Below are 18,621 nucleotides of genomic sequence, written 5' to 3'. Positions count from 1 at the left end.
GTCCTGATCACGGACTCTCAACTGATGATACCCAGATCTCAAGTCAATCTTGGAGTAAATTGATGTGCCCTGCAGCTGGTCAAACAAGTCATCAACACGAGGCAACGGATACTTGTTCTTCACAGTCACTCGATTCAGCTGCCGATAGTCAATGCACAGCCGCATCGACCCATCCTTCTTCTTCACGAAGAGAACAGGAGCTCCCCAAGGAGATACACTAGGACGAATGTACCCCTTGTCCAAAAGATCCTGTAGCTGATTCTTCAACTCACGCATCTTTGACGGAGCCAGACGATACGGTGCTCTAGAAATAGGCGAAGTACCCGGCATCAACTCTATGCCAAACTCGACTTCCCTAGCAGGAGGAAAACCCGGAATCTCATCAGGAAACACATCTGGAAATTCATCCACAACAGGAATGCTCTCTATCCCAATACTCTCAGCGGACAAATCAACTGCATAGATAAGGTAGCCTTCCCCGCCAGACTCTAGAGCTCGACAGGCTCTCAAAGCTGATACCAAAGGCATCGGGGGTCACGCTCCCTCACCATAGAAAAACCAACTCTCTCTCCCTTCCGGATGAAAGCGTACTAATCTCTGATAGCAGTCCACTGAAGCTCGATAGGTAGTCAGCACATCTATTCCCAGAATGCAATCAAAGTCGTCCATCGCCAGGACCATGAGATTCGCTAACAGAATGTTCCCTTCGAACTCTAAAGGGCAACCCATCACTAGACGCTTAGCCAAAGCAGATTGGCCCGTCGGAGTAGAAACAGACATCACTACGTCTAGTGCAATGCATGGTAACTTATGCCTCTTAACAAAAAGTGCAGAAATGAAGGAATGAGATGCACCAGTGTCAATAAGTACAAGAGCAGGTATACCATAAAGCATAAATGTACCTGCGATGACTTTCTCATTCTCCTCCACAGCCTGATCATGTCTCAGGGCAAACACCTGGCCAGAAGCTCGTGGCCTCAAATGAGAACTCCCAGCAGACTGTCCCTGCGACCTCTGCTGAACGGTGGCCTGAGAACCCGATCCTGAACCAGAACCAGAACCGCCTCCCCCAGACAGTGGACAATCCCTCCGGATATGACCAGTCTCTCCACAACGGAAACAAGCTCCAGAAGCTCTGCGGCACTTGTCGGATGGATGGTTCTTCCCACAGTGATCACATTTGTCCTTCTTACCGAAACGAACAACACCTCCCGAACCAGAGGAAGAAGAATATCCTGACTTCTTGAATGACTGGGCACGGGGGGCCAAAGAACTAGCAGGTCTCGACTGAGAGAAAGACCTGTTCCGCCGAATGCTGTCCTCTGCCTGATGACAACGGCTCACCAAACCCTCGTAGGACATGTCGTCGCCAACCGCCACACGGTCATGGATCTCAGGGTTAAGGCCCTGAAAAAACAGATTATACTTCATCTCTGAGCTATCAGCAATCTCGGGGCAATAGGATAGCAGATCAAAGAACCTCTGCTGATACTCATCGATAGACATGGTTCCCTGTCGCAGACTCAGTAGCTCGCCTGCCTTCGACTGTCGGAGTGCAGGAGGAAAATACCGCTTTTGGAAAGCTGTGCGGAACTCGGCCCAGGTGGCCACTCCTCTCGCCGCAACAAAAGGTGCAGAAATAAACCTCCACCACCTGCGCGCACGCCCATCCAGAAGATAGCCAAGGATCTCCACATTCTGCTCATCGGTGCATTGGAAAGTCTGAAAAGTCGTCTCCATGCGGTCTAACCAGTTCTCTGCATCCTCCGGAGACTCACCTCCAACTAAGGGCTTAGGACCCATAGCTAAGAATCGACGCACAGTGAAACGCTCGTCGTCATGGTGACGATGACGCCGTTCTCGACGAGGCTCCCGGTCGGCATCACCCCAACGCCCACCAACACTGCCATGAGAACTCTGGTCGTCACGATTTGACATCTACAAAAATACCTCAAGATGAGACTAAATCCCAAGAAATCTTTTGCATGCTCTGATACCATAAATGTAGTGACCCTTACCCAGATCACCTACTAAACAGAACTTAGGCATGCAATTAACTTAATAAAACAGATATCAGAATAAAACTGCGGAAACCAATAACATTATACAATCCCAAGTAAAGGAATCTGTAATTATCCAATAATATACAACCAAATCGAATAGCTGTATAAACCCAAACAACAGTAATAAAGCCTAGACAAAGCTCCAGCTGGCCAACCACTGACTAGCCCCTCCTGGATCCACCCTCCTCGTCCAATCGCAAACCTGCCCCATGGAATAGGGTGTCCAAAAAATACAGAGTACGAGACGTGAGCATAAAACGCTCAGTGCGAGAGTATGAGTATACATGCATGCAAAGTGAACTCCCTATAGACTCGAGGTCAAGGATCAGATAACAGAGACAGACCGGGCCCTGATATGTAGCACGTTGTGCCGTCGCTTCAGGAGGTGGCTCCCATACCGAGATAACTATGGATATGCCGGACCCAAATCGATGGAAGTCCATCCACTAACAGGATAGGGTACAACCCTACTACAGACATCTCGAAGGAGATACAGCAAGATGCAAATGAATGCAGCATAATATCATGGCATATAAATCATGCAGTCATATAATACATGCATACTCAGTCAGGATATCTCGAACAGTACTTTCGTACCTCAATACAGTGCAAGCTCTACCAACTCTAGGTCCACGCCTATAGTCTGCTCTACACTGCCAAATGATACTACTATCATTAAAGTGCTCTAAAAGCCTTAACTAAGCTATTGCATACTTCTAAATATTTATAGGAAGCAAAAGCTATACCTTCGTCCGTCGTTAGCCCTTTGATGTCGATGCCTCCAGAACTTGGGCACAACTCCGCTACGACTACCGAACGCCTCTCCGACCTCCGGACCAAGCCTAAGAAGACTAGAACAACTCGAATATGACTAGAAATAGAGAGGAAATCCCGGAATTGGCAAGGAGAAATGAAGTCTCGGCCTTCTATTTATAGACAACGATCGGAGCTTCCGATCCCTGATCGAAACGTCCGAACCTTGATCGGAACGTCCGATCCTACCATCGGAGCTTCCGAAGATCCTGATCTGCCACGTGTCAAAATATCACTTGATGACTCCGGATAGGGGTGATCGGAGCCTCCGGTCCTGATCGGAGCTTCCGATCCAGCCACACGTCATGGATGACGTAATATCATCGGTGCCTCCGATCCTCATCGGAGCTTCCGATCCCGATCGGAGCTTCCGATCGTCCCTTCGGAGCTTCCGATCCGTCCGATGCCTAATTGAATTAATTAGCATTAATCCTTTAATTACTCAATTAGGGTTCGGGCTACTACACTAAATGAGCCTTATTTTTTACTACAATACCACTTTCATTTAGTTTATTCTTAAATACCCATCGAGTTCCTATTAAAGATTTATCTGAGGGTCTAGGAACAAATGCCAGACAGAGTTTCTTTCAAATTGGTTTAATTCATCTTGCATAGCTTCTATCCAGTTACTGTCAAGTAAGGTTTCTTCTATTTTCTTAGGTTCTATATGAGAGATAAAGACAACATGCATTAATTCATAATCATCTAACCTCTGGTTCTCAAAGATGCAGATGGATTACCTATTACCAAGTTTGGTGGATGTGTTTTGGACCATCTGTAATTTGGACCAAGTTGATCTGTATTCCCTTGTTGATGTTGATCATCGTGACGCTCAATATGATCTGTATTTTTTGGAACCTCATTGTCAATCAATGGCTCTTCTGGTCTTTGTTCTTCATCTTGAACTGGTTCACATTGAATTTCTCTATTTCTTCTGATCTGGATCTCTTCTCCTTCATCTGTATCAAGCTTTGAATCTTCTATTCTGTTACCGAGATCATTTAATCTTGGAGATTCATTAGTTACAGATGTTTCATCAAACACAACGTGCGCTGATTCCTCAACTGTTAGAGATTCAGTATTGAAGACTCTATAAGTTTTACTAACAGATGAATAACCAAGAAACAAACCAGCATCTGATCTGACGTCAAGTGCAGTCAGGTGAGGGCTTTCTACTTGCCTTTGTCATTTTTTCTCTTGAGAGGACATTCATTTGCATAATGCCCTTGTTGTTAACAGTTGTAGCATGTTATTTCTTTCTCCAATTTCTTTTCCTTCTTGAATTTGTTTCCTCGCATGAATCTTTTAAATTTTCTTGCGAAGAGCGTCATATCATCATCGTCTTCTTCTTCTACTTGGATAGATAAGGCAATCCCCTTCGCCTTGGATTTTTCATCCTCCTTCTTTATCTCTTTTCTTGTATATAGTTCCAACTCATGGGTTTTTAGGGTCCCATGTAGTTGATCAAGATCATAGGAAGAGGTGTCGCATTTGTTGGATTCGATGATGGTCGTTCTCTTTGCATCCGACGGTTAGATTGTAAAAATTTCAGATTGATTCATATCTCACAATCTAACCGTATGATCAATCTGAAATTTTTACAATAGCTTTAAAACTTATTAAAATTCATTGTGAATGGTATAGATTGGATTTGGATGCTTAAAACATTTCCAGTAATTTTATGAAGTTGCTTCTTCATCTTTTCGCTTTGTGTTCTGCGCGGCACATTTGAAAAAACCATATCGCACAATTTAACCGTCGGATTGGGCTTAAATTTGTACAAAAGTTTTAAAACATCCTAAAATCTATTATGACCGATGGAGATTTGATTTGAATGTCTGAAAAATTCTCAGTTATTTTCTAAAGTTGCTGCTCCATAATTTCGCTTTTTCTTTTCCTCATATCCATCGTCAGAATGTCCCGTACCATCTACAGAACATTGCGTCCATTCTATGAGCAATACGAGACTTCATAAATAAATTTGAGTTCAAAATAACTTCCAAGAATTTAATTGTCAATAAATATCTAATCTGCAAAGTCTCACTTTAAATAATTAGTAATAATTAACCGAGTTTTCTAATTATCAAAACATAATAATATGAGACTTGTTAATGCATTAAAAACATTAATCTCATAACTCGCGTGTGCGCAGTGTTAAGTTCCAGAGACGTCAAATCCAAGGCGCGCGGGCGAGACTCCTCCTCGCGCGCGCGCAGAAGGAAATTCCAGAGAGCTCAGGGGAAGCCGTGCACGGGCGAGCTTCAGCCTCGCGCGCGCGCGAGAGGATTACGAAGCCACTTCTTAATTGAACTGCGCGCACGAGAGGTATAGCCCATGCGCGCGCGTGTTTAGGAATGTGTGATGTTCGAGAATTTCTAGGTCAAGGAGGATTCTAATTGGCGCGGACCCTATAAATAGAAGTTTTATGATATTTTTGAAGACTTTTTGTCTTTTTGATTACGCATGAAGGCTGACGGCGACTGCTTGAACAATTCTCAAGATTTTCTCTATTCTTGTATTTTCTAGTTTATGATTTTAAAATTTATTTGATTAATTATGTTTATTAGTGAGCAGTAGTTTTTCTTCGATCAAGGCCACGTGATTGGTCCAGACAATTTATGTAGAAAACTTGATTTGTTTATTTGAGATTTTCAGACTTGATTTGATTTTATTGGTTATCGAATTTATATTTGTCTTGTTAATTTCCTGGCAAGTTATTTGCTTGCATATTAATTGATTCCAATCCGACAGAGGAAGTTTTCTCCAGTCGCACCTCAGGATCCCTCCATTCCAGAAGAAGACGAAGAATAGTCACCAGGGGATTTCTTTTTGTTTCACTTTTTGTTGTTGCATTTGAATGTGTTTCTGTTGTCATTTATGTATTCTGAAGCATTGAGGGCAATGATTTAGATAAGTAGGGGGGGGGGGGGTTTAGTTATCATATTTTGTGTTCATTCTATTTGCATTCATTTGGTTTAGTTTTTGTGTTTTGTTCGTAATCATGCATATCATTTTGTTGTTGTTTGTGTTGTCGATGCGAGTCGAATGAAGCATTTTAGCCAATGATGAATGAGTTGAAAAGAAAAATTGTTTTTTGGAAAATTTTTTGCTTTTGATTGAACATGAAAAGATGTCGGTTTCCTCGTGAATAATATTAAGCATGCATGTTAGACTAGTGTAGTGTAGCGATGTAATTGATGAGATTCGTGTTTGTTTGACCACTGCACGACAATAGATGCTTGCTGATCATGATAGTGTTTTGGATTCTTGATAGTTGTTGGACATTGAATGCCTGATTTTGGGGCGTACCTATTAAAAAAAAAATTATGAAAAAAAAATAAAAAAAGAAGAGAAATATAAGTTAATTCCATCCGGGCTTGGGCAATGAATGAAATCCTAATCATTGATCCATAGCTAAGTTTGCGGATTAAATGAGATTGTATCTCTATCCGGGCTTGGACAATAATTGAAATCCTAATAATTGATCCATATCTAAGTTTGCGGGTAATTATTGGGGCATGAGAAAATTAATTTCAAAATCAAGAGGTATGTGTAAATCTCAAGAAAGTGCATTTTTTTTGTGTTTGGGATTGTTGAGATGACAGAGTGCTAGATTGTGATACTTGCATTGAATTGTCATAGGTCGCTAAATATTCTTAGGATAGATTCTTTTGAAGTTGCACGAAACTGGAATAACATGGCACACACACACACGTTTGCGTTCAACTGACAGTGTATTGTGGACAATCGAAAGTTGTCTTGGTTTTTGGGAAATTGAAGTAGAACTCGTCTGAGGCTATCTTGAACATGATTTATTCATACTTGTGTCATGACATTGTCAAGGGCGAGCAAGGTTTAAGTATGAGGGTGTTGATAAGTGTGTTGTGTAAGCATTATTTTGTGTCATTTTATATTTATTTCGCATGCGTTTATTTTATTTTCTTGTGTTTTATTAGTGTTTTATTTTATGTGCGTGTATTATACTCTCCTGGTTAAATTTTGTAGGATAATAGAGTTTTTAGGAACCAGCTGTGCGGACAAGGCGCGCGCGCGCAAGAGCCCTTCTTGCGCGTGCGCAGTGTTAAGTTCCAGAGACGTCAAAGCCAAGGCGCGCGCGGGCGAGACTCCTCCTCGCGCGTGCGCAGAAGGAAATTCTTGAGAGCTCAGGGCAAGCCGCGCGCGGGTGAGCTTCAGCCTCGCGCGCGCACGAGAGGGTTAAGAAGCCACTGCTTAATTGAACTGCGCGCGCGCGAGGTATAGCCCATGCACGCGCGCGTGTTTGGGAATGTGTGATGTTCGAGAATTTCTAGGCCAAGGAGGATTCTAATTGGCGCGGACCCTATAAATAGAAGTTTTATGATCTTTTTGAAGACTTTTTGTCGTTTTGATTACGCACGAATGCTGACGACGGCTGCTTGAAAAATTCTCCAGTTTTTCTCTATTCTCGTATTTTCTAGTTTATGATTTTAAAATTTATTTGATTAATAATGTTTATTACTGAGTAGTAGTTTTTCTTCGATCAAGGCCACGCGATTGGGCAAGAAAATTTATGTAGAAAACTTGATTTTTTTATTTGAGATTTTCAGACTTGATTTGATTTTATTGGTTATCGAATTTATATTTGTCTTGTGAATTTCCTGGCCAGTTATTTTCTTGCATGTTAATTGATTCCAATTCGACAGAGGAAGTTTCGATTTTGATCACTTCGATATTCAACCTAGTGTGAAACTGATTAGAAATAGAATTCGGTTTCATTATGCGGTTTGGGTGTAAACTGAATTTTCACAGTTCGTCATGCATTCAAATTTGATTAGAATTACGAAAGATTAATCCGTCAAAATTTGAATAGGTTTGATTGTTCTAGAAATAGTCTTTTGAACAAATTAGGAAAATTCCCGTGAATTAAAATTAAGTTTGATGTTTTAGATTGACTTCTTGTTACATGAATTGTCTGGTACCTATGTGAGTCCTTGATCGAGCTTTTCCCAAATTTGAATTAAATCCAAATTTTCCTGCTGCATTTTAGTTAATTTAATTTTATTTGCAATTTTAATTATTAGTTTAAAATCTGAATCACTTTTATTCATTAGTCTAGATTAAGTAGGAATAAATATATTTTGGTATTCATATTTATACAGTCCCTGTGGGTTTGACATCTGGACATTTGTCCACTATATTATAACTTGACCTGGTACGCTTGCCAGTAGAATTTATTCACACCGAATTAGCCGGTCACTCTTCCCCCCCATTAGGTTCTAACAAGATGTGTCTATCTGAAGAAGGATGAAGGGCAGGTTATCTTGTATCTACTGATTTACGTTGATGATATATTGATTGCAAGTAAAAGTAGGACAGAGATATCATCCTTGAAACAACAGCTCAACTCAAAATTAAAAATGAAAGATCTGGGAGAAGCGAAGAGAATATTGTGCATGGACATGGTGAGAAACAGGAAAAGGCATGAGATTCATTTGAATCAGAAGAACTACTTGAAGAAAGTTGTTCTGAGGTATAACATTAATCAAGAAAAATCTGTCTTGACCCCTCTGGGACAGCATTTGAAGCTATCTGCAAATCAGTCACCTGAAAGTCAGGAAGACAAGATGAAGATGGCTGGTATACCATATGCTAGTGGAGTGGGAAGTCTCATATATGGAATGGTATGTAGTAGTCCTGATCTAGCATACGCGATCCATGTTGTGTCAAGAATTATGGCTAATCCAGGTACATATCATTGGGAAGCTCTGAAATGGATTCTCAGATATCTCATAAACACGACTGGGGCTAGGGTTGAAGTTTTAGAAACATCAAGATGAGATTGATCCGGTAGTTGGATGTGTGGATTCAGATTTTGCTGGGAACTTAGACACGAGAAAGTCATTGACTGGTTATGTGTTCACCTTTTATGGCACAGTGATCACCTGGAAGTCTAATCTACAGTCAGTGGTTGCCCTTTCTACCACTGAGGCAGAATTCATAGTTGTTACTGAGGCCATAAAGGAAGGATTGTGGTTAAAGGGAATGATAGCAGAGCTTGGTGTGAAACAAGATCAAGTTGTAGTACATTGTGACAATCAAAGTTCAATACACTTGATGAAACACCAAGTCTATCATGAATGATCGAAACACATAGATGTGAAGATGCATTTCGTCATAGATGTGATTGAAAAAGGAGATGTGATCCTTGTGAAGATAGAATCAGAAGAAAACACTGCAGATGTTATGACGAAGTCACTGCCGTATGCTAAGTTCAAGAAATGTTTGGACTTAGTTAATGCGGTGATTGGAAATTAGCAAAGGAGACTAGGATGGAGAGCAGCATTCAACTTGAAAGAATCAAGGTGGAGATTGTTGATGTATGCTTCTATCAGATTGAATAAGAATAGAGAAGTTATCAGATCAAAGAGTACATATCAGATGAATTCAGTGATCAGATGAGTTCATGGCCAGATGTAATACTGGGATCTGATCGAAGTTAATGGTCAGATAAGTCTTCGGATGAGTTCATGCAGATATGAGTTCATGGACAGATCAATTGCTCGAGTGATGGGACTTGGTTAGAAGTCAGATGAATTGTCCGTGAAGCTGTAAGCTTGAAGGCAGATCAAAGTACAAGAGCAGATCAGACGGAAGTGAGAAGACTTATTGGGTTGGACCATGTTGACTTTATAATTGGGCCGTAAGTTGTCCGACCTAAAGCCAAAGATGAAAGTCGGTATAATTCTCTATAAATATAGATCGAACATACGCCAACGAAAATAACAGAGAACCAAATTCTTTAGAATATATTGAGAGAGAAGAAAAGATAGATTTCGAAGGAGAAAACTTGGGCGCATATTGTGACGGGAAGATTCAAGTATTTAAAGCTTGAATCGTGTCTGTATCTAGAATTAATAGTTTTCTCGTCTATCTCTGTAATAAGCTCTGGTTATTGAGCTTGGGTTTGTTCTGTTGGTGATTAATAAAGTGTTGTGTTGCTCTTCTGTGGACGTAGGCAAATCTTTGCCGAACCACGTAAACACTTGTATCGTTTATTTGCTTTCACGTGAGTTGGTGTGTGATCTAAGTTGTGTGTTCTTATCTGTTCGTTTGGGATTGTGTTCTTGTTTGTCTGGTAATTCTTGGAATATCAAAACTCTTCTGCTTGATTCCTAACATTAGAATTTAACAAGTTCCATAACATATACTCCATAGGCACGACATAAAACCTTAAACTCTGCAAATCCAGCTTCCATCGCCATGGCCTCATACTCGCCCTTAGTTCTTTCTTTTCCGTTCATCGATAATATGACGATGTTCCAGAGAGAGCCTTGTTGTGAATATACATCAGTTCCTGGGATTTCTTGAAGAATGTGTTCCAGCACTATCACCTTTCCTTTCTTTGGCAATGCTTCGTAGCAATTTTTAAGAAGTTTCACACATTTTTCAGCATCCCAATTGTGCAGCACTGCCTGGATGCACAAATTAAAGTGAAAACAAAATTTTTGGTCTTGTAATTTACATATTTTTCTAGTTTTGGTCATATTATCGGTCAATTGAATGAATAATTAGTCGAACTTTCAATTATATATTTCGAAAAAATATTGATCATATTGTTTCCAATATGATCATGGTGGTGTCTTAATTGACTTTATTAATTAGCATAGATTTATTCCGAATTACGTTGTCCATGCATCAACTAAATTAAATAACTTATAATTAATTAAATAAATATTGCACCTTCAAAATAATTGCATCTCCCTTGGGCACTTGGACGAACATATCACCGCTAATGTGTTCCACTCATGTATCACATACACAATGATTCAATGGGCATTATTAATGTATGGAATTTTCTTTATAAACATGAAAAATCTTTTTTAAAAGCTTACATACCTTCATAGGTTGGGGCAGTTCGTATGACCTCTAGTGAATCGAAGTTAATGCCACGAATCGAAGAGTACTTAGAAATAATAATTCCAAGAGTCGCACCGTTACCACCACCAACATCCACTAACGTGCGCAATCCCTCGAAACCATTGTATACTGTAACAATTTGTTGCAAAGATAGAGTGGATAGACTTCCCAGTGCGTCCCCACACACACTATCTAGCGCCTCCAACATCCAGTGTTTCATTTTTATTTTTATTTTTATTGAAAAAAAATTCAAATATTCATATGAATATATACATTTATTTTAAAAAAATAAAAAATCTTGCAAATTGAGGGTCAGCTGCCGACACTCAACTTGCACATTTTTTTTATTTTTTTAGTTGCGATCACATGAACATTTAATTTTTTTTTTTTTTAAAAAAAGAACCCGCATGTTGAGCAGCCAGCTAAGATTCCCACAGTACCTTAGGGTGAGAGGGATCAAAACTATTACAATATATATATGCGAAATTAAATTGTTTTTTTAGTCCTATATGTTTGTCATTTTGCGATTTTGGTCCTTTATATTATCAGATTTCAATTTTGGTCCGCTATCTTTATTTTTTTGACAATTTTAGTCCTTTTTTTGATGTGGCGCTAATGTGGCACAAATGAAGTGCTGATGTGGAGCTGACATGCATAGTGCCACGTAAGCATTTTCGAATAAAAAGGACTGAAATTGCCAAAAATCGAAACATGCAGTACTAAAACTGAAAGGAAAAATAAGTTTTTTGGTCCAATAACTTTATCTCTTTTGGATTTTGGTCCATTAACTTTTCCGATGTGGTTTTGGTACACTAACTTTGTATTTTCAGTGTTTTTTGGTCCAACTACATACATGTCAGTTTCTGATTGGTCCACGTCATCATTTTGAACCAATCAGAAATTGACACGTATACAGTTGGACCAAAAAATACTGAAAATGCAAAGTTAGTGTACCAAAACCCACATGGAAAAAGTTAATGGACCAAAACCAAAATATGGATAAGTTAATGGACAAAAAAACTTAATTTCCCAAACAAAAATATGAAAACATAGAGGATCGAAATCGCAAACTGACAAACATAAAGAACGAAAATTGCAGTTTTCCCATATGTATATATATATATGTATGTGTGTGTGTGTATATATATGATGAATTTACACCCTGCACGAAGGTGATCAAGGTTAATGGTTTTAATTTTTATTAGTAGAAGGAGGTTTTCCTTTTCACGATCAGAACAGAAAATTTTTCAAAACACGGTGTGTCTTAGAAATCCGGCGGTCCGTTTAATAATGCACAGTTGAGCGTCGGCTGAGGATACCCTGCGAGAGCGCACACGCCCACACACACACACAAGCTCTTGCAAACACTAGTCAAAACTAACTCGTACCACGGGTTGCTACGTTCCTGTTTGGCCGTTAGGGCATAAAATTTTGCCAAAGATACCCCTCTCTCATCTGGAACTAAGAACTTTCCTTTTGGTGCAATCCCATAACGCAATTCAGTTGTGGAACCATGATCAGTACTTGTGGAAAAAGTAAGGAAAGAATGAGTGACCAGCACCCGAAGCATAGAGTCAAGCACTCGGGCTGCTCCCTCAACGTTACGCGTTTGAAGTTGAGAAGCGATCTCAGAAGCCGAGATGTGGGCCCCATCACCGGACTTGTCGATGATCTCGAATAGGTCGAGTTGCATGGAAGTGTTCAAAACCAATCGGAGGACATGGGATCCACATGCAACCAGGCACCCAACAAATGTTTCATCATCTTCTTGGTTGCCATGATTGCAGTAAATATCATGGACGACTTGCTTCTCCATAGTTTGTTTTCAAAATTCAATTGGATAACTTAGATGTGTGAGTCTATCTTTGGATGATCAAGGATATATATATATATACAAACATCACATGTACTAGTGCGTCATGTAATTATATATGGATTTCATTAGAAAAGGAATAGGTTTATGCATGTGACACGATGAGTCAACCTTGCTTATATATAGTTAAAATAAAAAGTAATATTTTTAACATAAAAGTAATTATTACTTTTTCGGATGATCCAAAATAAGAAATTTGTGTTATAAAATTGACATGTCAGACCGTCTCATAAGAACTTTTGTGTTAAAACAGATACTTGCTATGTTTTGGGGAATAAATAAATAACAGAAATTGTTTGATTAGTTTATACTTCATAGCTAATTGAAGTACTTAAAATAATAACTAATAGCTAGCTAACCGCAAGCTCTAGCATAATATTTATAAGGGAGAATTACATTTTTTTTGTCTTATTATTTGCATTTTTTCAATTTGTACGTAGTTATGTTAAATGTGAATTTGTATTCAGTCATGTAACTCGCATGTTTTTTTTTTTTTTCATTTTTGGTTCTGTTATGGTGAATTTTTATTTGTTGTCTTGCAACTTGTATATTATTTTCATTTTTGATCCTTTAACTTGTATTTACTTTCATTTTCGATTATTTTTTAATGACTGAAAAACACAATAGAATGCGATAAAAAAAATGAAAATAACATACAATTTAAATGACCAAAAATGAAAAAATATATATAAGTTCCAAGACTACAATTAAAAAGTCATCGTAGCATGATCGATCAAAAATAAAAAAAAAAAACATGCAAGTTACATAACTGAAAATATAAATTCACAAATAACAAAACCAAAGTGAAAAAAATGCACATAACATGACAAAAAAAGTAATTCTTCCGATTTATTATGGTCAATAATTGCTTCTATAGATATTATATATAATAGAAATATAATACTTTGACACTGCTTAATTATTTTAAATATTTAATTAGTTTCATTATTGCTACTAATACTGGTCAACAATTGCTTCTATAGATATTATAACATTTTGACACTGTTTGATTATATCAAAATGGAGTAGCTAGTTTCATTATTTCTTCTAATTTGCAAGCAACTAGAGTCTTTCCTTTCAATAATATGTTTATTTTATTTATTTTATTTTTGCAATGAATAATGTTATTATTGGGATAATAATAATAATACATTATGTTTGTATTAGAGTATTTTTATAATTTATTTTTAAAAATGTGACATAATAGTATGTGTACAAACAAATAAATATATAGACTAGATCAAAATTTGCACGACCGAGCTAAACCAGAGATATGGTGCTTACATTTAACTTCTGGATTTAATATACACGGACGTTGGGAATAATATGTAAATATTCTGTATATAGTACTATTATATATTTTTTCTATTAGTCTTTTACCAATTTGCCTATGTTCATTAAATTAATACATTAGTTACTTCCAAAAAGTTTTTATAATATTATATTAAAGCAGTTATTGAATAAGAGTAAAATGAGATTTTTCTCTATAAATTAAAGTTTGTTTTTTTTCCAATAATTCTCTATATATATATATATATATATATATATGTGTGTGTGTGTAAAAACACACATAAATGATAAATCTAAATAAATGAGACGAGTGGAGCATATCACTAGCTTGTTTTGTTTTGTTTTTTTTCAAAAAAATAAAAATAAAAAGCATCCCTAAGCAATCTAATTAACCAGTGCCCACATGAGCCGATCTATATATATATGCTACTAGCCTACTACAACTTGAAAAAATGAGCGTATGTGATATATGAATTAATGGTTAACATGAAAAGATCAATAAATGGCCCGTAGCACTCCACCTAACCTAACCATTTCATATATTACTTGATAAAATCGTCCTTAATTACATACTTATAAAATTTTGATTCACCCCAACAACTCAAATTCAAACTTGCATGTTACTTGTTAATTATAATATTGACAATTTAAAATTTTCATAAATTTTGTCACGTATAAATAAAATATAAAATAAGAAAAAAATATTAATTTAATTTTAAAATTTCATATAAGTCATATATATTACGGTGTTTTTCTACATTTATGGATTAATTATTAACATACATAAGTTATCTGACTATAATTTTTTGGATAATCAGAATAACTTATTTTTACTTTTAAGTTATCCAAAAATTTTATTGATTATTCTTATTTACTTTAATTAGATACTTTTTCCGGCATTTCGTCAATCAAAATTGTTGCTAGGTTAATTACTCGTTCCAAATAGAAACTTAATTTTTTTTCTTTTTTTTTTAAAAAAACTATTTTAAAGCAACAGAATGCTCGTATTTTTTTTGAGAAATTCAACATTTTTCCACCGTAAAAATGGAGATAGTATATCATCCGTATTTTGCAGTGTCATGAATGCGAGCAGGGGCGGCTCCATTATACCCCTACATTTAAGATAAAATTTATAATTTATGAATATTAATTAGAAACCAAACACAAACATACAAGAGAGGAGCCAAAAAACTTAAGTTATTCTTCATTGTTTAATGTGTGCAAAGTGACCCAAAAATTTGTGGCTCATAATCTTTAAAAAATTGAAGCCCAAACACTAAGTTTTTAAACCTAAACACAAATGAGTTTTAAGATTTTTAAACCTAAAACAAATGTTGAAGCAGGAATCGTTAGCTTACAAGCTTGTGAGTTTGACTTTGATTTTACCAATCGCAACAACTGCAGTGAATAGAAAATTTTTTGCTGTGAATATTATTACGAAAATTATAAATTACTTATACCTAAAATATATATTTTGTAGTTTTTTTCTTTTTAAAAAAAGCCGTTTGTTAAGCACGGGTGCACGTGGAACCCCACGCACCCTAGGGTGCGTGTGGGATCAAAACTGATATACATACAATATAAGATCTTTGGTTCTTTCCGTCTGCCCTCTCTTAATAAAATAATTTCTGGATCCGTCCCTGAAGGCGAGGTTTAATTTAGTGCACCTAATTAGACTTGTGGTGTATTTGACTGAATATTTCAGTTGGGACTAGCAAGTGCACTAGGTCAAATTATAATACCACAGAGACCGAAAGATGATTACCAAAATATAATGATTTTACTTAATCTAGACTAAACAATTAAAAGAGATTGAGTTTAATCAACTAAAATTGAATTAATAAATAAATTGACATTAAATAGATGGAAAAACAACTCGCAACTAGAACTTGAAAAATGAATTCAATTCAAATAAATCGACCAAGGCAATTGAAGGTAGATGTGTCAAGATGGGCTAAGCCCGTCGGGTTGGTCCGCCCCGCCATACAAAATTGGTGGGTTGAGTTGGAAATTTCCCAACCCGCCTAAAAGGTGGGCCGGCCCGCACCGTCCCGCCTAATGGTGGGTTGTGATGGGTTGCGGGTTGGCCCGCAAAAATCCGCCAATTTACACGTGAGCCTGCCGGGTTGGCCCGCCCCGCAACCTAAAATAGGTGGGTTGAATTAGTGGTTTTCAACCCACCTAAAAGGTGGGCCAGCCCGCTCCGCCCCGCTTAATGGTGGGTAAGGGTTACGACGGGTTGTGGGCCGGCTCGCCCCGCTGGTCCATTTTGACATCTCTACTTGAAGGTACCGAACTAATTCATTCATACACGTGGCACAATCTAATACTCAAGTTTATTCCAAATCACGGTGAATATTCCTATTCTATTCAACAAGCTATTTCTAGACTTTGCCAAATATATTCAAATTGGACGAATTGAATTAATTATTTATAATTAATTCTAATCAAACTCAAATACATTAAACTATCATGAAAACTCAGTTTTTCACCTAGAACCACACAATGAAATAGAATACTATTTTTAGTCGATTTAACTTTGTGTTAATTATTGGAGTGAGGCTAGAATCAATTCTTAATCTTTCGACTTAGAATCATCAACAAATCAAGCAAATAATTGGCCAAATAATTCACATAAACAATATGAAAAATCCAACAAATAATAATTGAAATAAATAAAAAATTCTAAACATAAATCCACAAGTTTAACATAAATCAGTCTCGGTCCAATCTCGCGGCCTTAATCGAAGAGAAAAACTACTCCATAAACAAAAACATAACTAGAGTACTAATAGGTTTTATCATCAAAAAGAAAAATAATTAAGAAGAAAAAGATGAAGCGTTCTTCAAAAGCCTTCGTTCTCCCTAGCCCTAGCCGACGTCTTCAATCTCTAACTGAATACTCCAAATCTGGTGAAATCTGCTATTTAAACGCCCCTTGAGTCCTTGTGCCTTGAAATTCCTTTTTAAAATCCGCCAAAAGATATTTTCCTTATCTTGATCGCGCTCGAGCGGGTAAAAATCACCGCTCGAGCGCATAAATCTCTGTCTCGCTGCTTCAAAAACCCCTGAATGTGCTCGAGCGGGAAAAAGTCACCGCTCGAGCGCATATTTTTCTGCCCCATTCTTCAATTTATGCCTTAACGCGCTCGAGCGGATAAAAGTTACCGCTCGAGCGCAAAACTTTCTACCATAATTCCTTGAATTTTCATTGTACTTATAATTCAACCAAGAAAAACGAAAAGTAGACCACATGCATAAAAACTAAATAAATTAAACATGAATGACCCAAATGACGTAACAAATGCATTCAAAATATATAGACTAAAAAATAACACAGAATAATAAATAAAATGACACTTATCGTTATTCAATTAAGAGTTTTATTTATTTTTAATTAATTCTTTAAAGATAGACTTCTGTGGAGTTGATGAATTTTTATTGAGTTTTATAGAATGTCACAGATTTACAAACAGAATTCCATTGATTCTTTGTAGACTTTTCGCAGGACTTTTGCAGAGATTTGTAAACTATTCATACAATTACTTGGATTTATATCTTTAATATATATCTTATTATTTTGCATTGATTTCTTTGAACTAAATAATTATTTGACATAAATAATAACTTTAGTTTGAATTTTTTTTCTTTATAGATGGAAATAAATTTCATTTGTTTAAAATTTAAATCAATTTAATTCATATATATATATATATATATATTAATGTAACAAAATTAAAATATTTTGCGATTGTGTAAATTTAATTTTTAAAATATGATAACTTATAGACTAATTGAAAAAATTAAAACAGAAATAAAAAATAAATTTTTAATCAAATATTTAATATAAAATTTAAATTTAATTTATTAAAAAATTGTTATTACTTTAATGGAAAACCAAAATTTATGATTTTGTTATATTGAGTGTAATAATTTTATTTAAAATTATAATTATAATTGTAACTTAAAACTTGCAACAGTTGTAGTAAGTTTAAAATTCATAAGTCAAACTTGGCAATGATCTCTCCTAGGGTACGTTTCCTTTGGACGCCTTGTGAGAATTTTCTCCTACTTCTGTAGGATATTCTCTTGATCAATCATTCAGTTTGATCTGAGCGTTAATCTCTGTCGTATTCTCTTCAATGGATCCGGATGTGTTAGGAATCAATCCAAAATTTGAAGATCGAGAATTCACCAAACAAAACGAAACACAGATAAGAACAATAATCCCAGAAAGCAGATAAAACCAACGCACACAGATCAATCAACCAACTCACGCGAAAGCGATTAAACAACACAAGTATTTACGTGGTTCGGCAAAGGCTTGCCTACGTCCACGGGAGAGCAACACAACACTTTTATTAATCACCAACAGAACAACCCAAGCTCAAGAACAGAGCTTATTACAGAGATGGACAACGAAAAAACTCTCAAGCTAGATACAAAATCAATTCAAGCTTTTGATACTTGAATTCTTCCCGTCACAATCTTCGCTTGTTTTTCTCCTCCGAAATCTCTCTTTTCTTCTCTCAATATATTCTGAAGAATTTTGATTTTCTGTTATTCTCGTTGCAGCCAGCTTCCATCTGCTTATATAGAGAATTAGACCGACTTTCATCTTGGGCTTTAGGTCAATAGTAACTTTTGACCCAATTATAAAGTCAACATGGTCCAGCCCGATAAGTC

At 36.7% G+C, this 18,621-nt stretch overlaps 1 protein-coding gene across 1 annotated transcript; it reads right to left on the bottom strand.

Annotated features, from left to right (window-relative positions):
• Nucleotides 1–10,033: 10,033 nt before the first annotated feature.
• On the bottom strand, nt 10,034–12,588 carry LOC140878623 (caffeic acid 3-O-methyltransferase 1-like). The gene is made up of 5 exons (XM_073282240.1): nt 12,174–12,588; nt 11,626–11,703; nt 10,752–10,964; nt 10,596–10,657; nt 10,034–10,327 (listed from the first exon to the last, which is right to left on the bottom strand). Exons 1-5 carry the CDS (start codon nt 12,586–12,588, stop codon nt 10,034–10,036), a joined length of 1,062 nt encoding a protein of 353 aa, XP_073138341.1.
• Nucleotides 12,589–18,621: the final 6,033 nt, after the last annotated feature.

Source organism: Henckelia pumila, chromosome 2, assembly GCF_033568475.1.
Source record: "Henckelia pumila isolate YLH828 chromosome 2, ASM3356847v2, whole genome shotgun sequence".
NCBI lineage: Eukaryota > Viridiplantae > Streptophyta > Magnoliopsida > Lamiales > Gesneriaceae > Henckelia > Henckelia pumila.
Note: the sequence above shows the minus strand (reverse complement) of the source record. Positions and strands in the feature narration are given on the sequence as shown.